The sequence below is a fragment of the Hibiscus syriacus genome, unplaced genomic scaffold, assembly GCF_006381635.1.
Source record: "Hibiscus syriacus cultivar Baekdansim isolate YM2019G1 unplaced genomic scaffold, ASM638163v2 tig00111693_pilon, whole genome shotgun sequence".
NCBI lineage: Eukaryota > Viridiplantae > Streptophyta > Magnoliopsida > Malvales > Malvaceae > Hibiscus > Hibiscus syriacus.
In genome coordinates, this window is record NW_024063156.1 from 90749 (window position 1) to 96227 (window position 5479).

Below are 5479 nucleotides of genomic sequence, written 5' to 3' on the forward strand. Positions count from 1 at the left end.
CGTAATCATTTTCAGGTAGTTCATTACAAAAATCGTTATTCTTCATTACTAAAATGATTGGCAGCACCAAAAAAAGATGGTGCACAGAAATCAAAAACATGTTTCTCTTTTTTCAAGCATCACATTACGATGAATTTTGTTTTCCAGAACCTGACATTGAGTAAAGGGCTTCCAACGGAATTTGGACAAGAACACTGCAACAACTTGTCTTGTAAATTATTGCTAATTGCTCATGGCTGCACTTTTTCCAGTTTGGCAGCTAGGAATTTGGTTTGTAGTATGCTGTGAACTTCTGGAGATGGGAATTATTGAAAATATACAACCTGCACCTGTTGCAATCGGAAAAAGTCATGTACAAAGTAATTTCAAAAATGAATTTCAAGTAAGAAACTACATCCGGATGGACTGACCATTCTCCAGATTGCGGCCAAAAGTATGTCGTCGTCGACGCCATGGTACAGAGTCCATATGGCATTTCCGCCTGTAACAATTGATGGGTAAGAAGAAGAATAAGCAGCAGATATTCTCAAGGGGGGGAAATACATGATTTACAGCAGCTGTACCTGACCGAGAGAAAAAAAAAATACATCCTTTATCATTTTCCTGAAGGGTGTAGCATAGAATATGGAATTGGTAGAGATCATCTCAAAAGAAACTGAGCTCCATGTGACCGCGGCAACAGTTCTTCGATCTCGATCTTCGCGCTGGAACAACTCGAGTTTTTCCGCATTCGTATACGGTTAATAGACTCAACCTCTGCTGAAAATACACTAAAAACAGGCCTATGATCCGAGAACTTCGACTCCCCACTAACATAAGATAACTGGTAGAGGCCTCTTCCGTACCACAGTATACGATCACACCTTCACAAAAACAAAAAACACATTGCTTTCTTGCTTGTATTATGATGATCAGATCAAACTAAACTTCATGATTCGAATTACCATGCGGGAGTTCTCTTCTCCCCGCTATATCGGTCTGAATTATTCAAATACTTGTATGTCGGAGGGAAATATATTCTTCCTTCACTCCATCCCTCGAAAACACGGCCTCGCCTCTGCTCTATCCGTAGCTGGAAAACCATCAATTTGTCAGACTCGTGTGAATTAAACTCAAAGCTGTAAAAAATGGACATGATACCTGGTCATTTTCTAACAGTGCTTTCCAATTGTGCATCTCAACCAGAGCCTTTGCAAGACCGTACGACAGAGCGATCCGATAATTCAAATCCCCAAGCCATATAATGCGACTGTGTCAGGACATTCAAAACTAATAATTTTATGCCAAAGGCTAAGATTTTGGAAAATAATGCAGTGACTTTACTGGAACAAGTATTGCTTACTCATGCTCTAGAATCGTTTGGGGAGAATTGTCATCTCCCATTGCATGAACCCTGGGAAATCTTGTCTTTCTGAGGATCTCCATAACATCAGAGTTTCGTCGCAGCTCATCGCCTTCCTTTTGCCCCGAGCTTAAATGACTACAGATGAAGCAAAAGTTGGTTTGATGCAAACACATGCTAATAGAAATGGAACCCTGGAAAAAGATTCGAAAAAAATGAGCATGCCTCTTTATTCCACATGAACAAATATTCTCAAATCAGAGGAAGTTTCATATGCAAAAATGTACCTTGTTTCCTAGATAACCCATCAATCCTCTGCCAACACACGACACTTTCATGTTGTGCACATCATCTCTAAGATCACTCTTCACCCACACTGTCAGAAATATCCCAACCATTTGCTTGCTGGCAACCAAACAGTACCTTGAATGCCCCATTTGTCGATTGCTTTCCTCCCTGGGAAAAGATCCACCATACGACATAGGAGAACACTGCGAATATCGAGTGTTACCTGGTGAATCTCCGAGTCCATTCTCGTCATCGGAGATGGAGGAACCCCATATGAAATTAGGGTCATAATCACCAGGTCTACGCCCAAAGATAACACGATCACACGAACTGAATCGACTAACAAGTCGGGGTTGTGACCTCTCAGGGTCATTATCCATTCTCATGCTACGACTTAAGGATTGAAATGATCGCCGGTGGAAGAACAACGAAGCTTTCTGCCTCGTTGATCCTTCGAAGTCAGCATCCAGTTCTACAAGGGGATCAGGTGTGCGGCAACCACCGCTGGTGCTGGGAAGACTATTCAGACTCTTCCTAATGAGAGCTAGCCATTTTCTGGCTGGTCCATTGTCTTCGGTACCCAAAACATTACCAGCATTTAAAGGAACAATTTCTTGAAACCTACAAGGCCAAATTAAAGGATATCAAACTTGTGTTTTCAAGAGAAGAAATCCAGACTAGTTTGGCATACCCGAGAACATAAATGTCAGCAGGAGGAGAGGTATGAAGCCAATCTTCGAGATTCAAATGATTTGGAGGAGTTTTTCCAGCCACATTCCATGTAGCTACAAAAATCCTGCGCCCATATGGAACCAAAAAAACCTCTAAAAACCCAATTCCGATTCAACGATACAACTCAGAACCAGAAACAAATTAACATCACAAGTTCACAACACATACCTATAATTACGCACATCTCTAACTAGTGAGCCATCAAGATCAATCTTACTCACTCGAACTCGATCGGAATACCTCTTGCTCAATCTCTCTAGCATCCATCCATTGATAAAACTAATTAGAAAGAGAATAAAAAAGGAATTGAATGTGCATGGTTCCGAACCTGTTTCACTTTTCTTGATAGTGCATGGTTCCCTCTCCAAGAAGCTGTGTCTCCAATCTTCATCAACATCGGAAAAACAGAAACCATAAACGAATCCAAAATCTAATCATTTTCACTTTCAGAAAAAGAATATCATCTCTGTTTTTATATAGAAGGCTAAAACAGAATAAAAAGGTTTAAAATGCCAATCAAACCTCCTCCATAATCAATATCGTCAGCATGAAAGTCCTCAGCTTTACTCTTGATATTCAACCACTTCTTGACCAATGTCTTGGACCATGAAATCTTCATCAGGGAAAATACACTTTCACATAAACAGCAATCTCGTAGTTCACATAACATGACAGAAGAATCAAAATGAGTTTCTGGCTTGTCTCATTGTGTCACACATTTCATATAGGCTATCCAGAAATATGAGCAGCAATAATTATGATTCAATGAAGTTGCTTCCTTTTTCTCAACTATGACTTGATATTACCCTTCTATGAAACATTAAGAAAAACAGGGCTTTAAAGTTTGAAGTTTTGATCTGAAATTAAATGAAGAAAAAATGGAGTATTTTTGAATGATAGCAAAAGAGATTGAAGACAAGGGCATCCCTTAGTTCCCTTTGGTAATGAAGAAAAAACAAGGGAGGGAACAAAGGGAGTTCTGGTGTTTCATCTGCATTACCATTTGATGTTTAAAAAGGAGAAATTGAAACCCAAAAATGTCCAGTTGGAGGTTCCCCCGGTACTTCTTTCTTTGGTCTTTCACTTATTAAGTATTTTCTGCTGGAGGAGTTGAAGAGAGAAAATGGAACAAGACAAAACAGAAGAAAGTGTGGGACTACAACTGAAGGTGGAAGACTATCAAGAGATCCCGGGGTTAGCCCAATCCATTTTTATTTATTATTTTTTACAACTTCATATTTAATGTATTACTTTTACTTAATTTTTAATAACTTTTAGGGTAAACTGCAGAGTTTGTCACTTTTATTTTATTTTTTAATATAAGATCACTCGATTCAAAAAAATTACTCGATTCAAAAAAATTAATTTGTAATCATTTTTATTTTGTTTTAATTAAAATGTGGTCATTGAAATATTAAATTTCGTTAATTTGATGATGTTACACGTTAGTAAAATGATTTAATTTATATTTTAACCCTTGAATTTTAGATAAAATATTAATGATGGATATTTTTGTAAACCCAAAATAATTTAGGAACAAAAAATTTAATTTACCCCTTTTTTTAATATGTTTTCTTCCCCTACCCCATCATCTTGTTAGATTTTTCACATTGCCACTCTCTGCAAAAACTTGGAGAAAATGGCGAGAACTGCTCTCTTACACCTGCTAAGATCTCAATCCAAGCCACTCATTTCGAGAAACATCCATTCAGGTTCTTTTTCTATCTTTATTTCGGGAAACCCGTTTTGTGTTTCTTGTTCATCTCCTTTAGATGTCGAGTTTGAATACTTAATTCTAATATCCCCGTTCGTCTAAAAGCTTAAAACCCATATTTGTTAATCCAATTTCTGATTCTATTGTTTGAAATTTAGTATTTTTCCTTCGATTTGGGAATTGGTTTTATTAACAAATTACACATACATAAATGGAAAAGGATTGGGTTTTTTGTTGTCGTTGAGGTTTGCCATCTTTCTTTTTTTTAGTTTAACTTTTCTGGGTTTTTTATTTGCAATTTTAGTGTTAAAAACACTCAGAAACCACAATGGGTTTTTGGTCATGGAAAGTGGGTTGAAGCTGTGATTTGCTTATCTAATGGAACATGTCCAGCGGCGCAAGAAGATGGTTTGGGGAAGAAAACATATTAAAAGAAGAGGTAAATTAAATATTTGTCCCTAAATTATTTTGGGTTTACAAAAATGTCCATTAGTAGTATCTTATCTAAAGTTCAGTGGTTAAAGTAGAAATTAAACCATTTTACTAACGTGACACGTCATCAAACTAACGAAAGTTAACGTTTCAGTGATCATACATTAATTAAAACAAACGAAAAATACTACAAATTAACTTTTATGAATCTAGTGATCATACGTTTAAAAAAAATAAAACAAAAGTGATCAAATATGTAATTTACCCTAACTTTTATTAATAGAAAATAGAGCATAGGTTTATGAAATGAGATTTACCCACTCATGAATTAGAACGATTGAAATAACCTTTGATGATGTATCTAGACACATATAATTAAACCAACATTTATAAATCATTACTCCCTACATTATGCAAAATCAACTTAAATGAAATGTTGCTTATAAATGTTTGAATTATTATCTTATAATCACTCTAAATTATTAAAAAAATAAAACAAAACTATTAATATCGGTATATGTCATTCATTATCGACCTTTAATATTATACGTCAGTTCTAAATATATCTGCTGGTTATCGTATTGATTAATTTTGATTATAATCATATAATTCTTTTTTCTTTTCTTAGCGAAGTAGTTGCTTTGTGTTCTCCCAGGATGAGGAATCCACGCCATTCAAATTCCCACCACTCTCTCTGGACAATATTAGTTAAGGTTCCACCATGCCTGCAACAATGTTGTAGCCATTTTTGTCCAAATCAAAACTTGTCAAAGTCGACGTGGCATCCATCTAGCGACGCAGAGGTTTAGGGTTTAGAGGAGTTGAGAGCATAGAGTTGGTGCAAGTTTAGGTTTTGTAATTGTTGACGATGACTGCCTATCTAATCAAAACCTAAACTACCATCCATATTTAGGGAACTAACCATACCATATTTCGGGAACAATAACGTTGAACAGACATAAATGATTAGT

At 36.2% G+C, this 5479-nt stretch overlaps 1 protein-coding gene across 3 annotated transcripts; it reads right to left on the minus strand.

The window, feature by feature from the left end:
• Nucleotides 1–248: 248 nt before the first annotated feature.
• Nucleotides 249–3476, minus strand: LOC120167673 (type I inositol polyphosphate 5-phosphatase 4-like). 3 transcript variants are annotated; one of them, XM_039176617.1, is made up of 11 exons: nucleotides 2885–3476; nucleotides 2691–2747; nucleotides 2531–2618; nucleotides 2322–2426; nucleotides 1630–2251; nucleotides 1343–1536; nucleotides 1141–1249; nucleotides 945–1072; nucleotides 564–863; nucleotides 411–481; nucleotides 249–329 (listed from the first exon to the last, which is right to left on the minus strand). In XM_039176617.1, the coding sequence occupies exons 1-9, from the start codon at nucleotides 3030–3032 to the stop codon at nucleotides 641–643; spliced, it is 1674 nt and encodes a 557-aa protein (XP_039032548.1). In that variant the 5' UTR covers nucleotides 3033–3476; the 3' UTR covers nucleotides 249–329; nucleotides 411–481; nucleotides 564–640. The 3 variants fall into 3 exon arrangements, with proteins under 3 accessions (XP_039032548.1, XP_039032546.1, XP_039032547.1); XM_039176615.1 differs by having other exon boundaries at nucleotides 2691–2792; XM_039176616.1 differs by having other exon boundaries at nucleotides 2691–2760; nucleotides 2889–3475.
• Between the last annotated feature and the right edge of the window lie 2003 nt (nucleotides 3477–5479).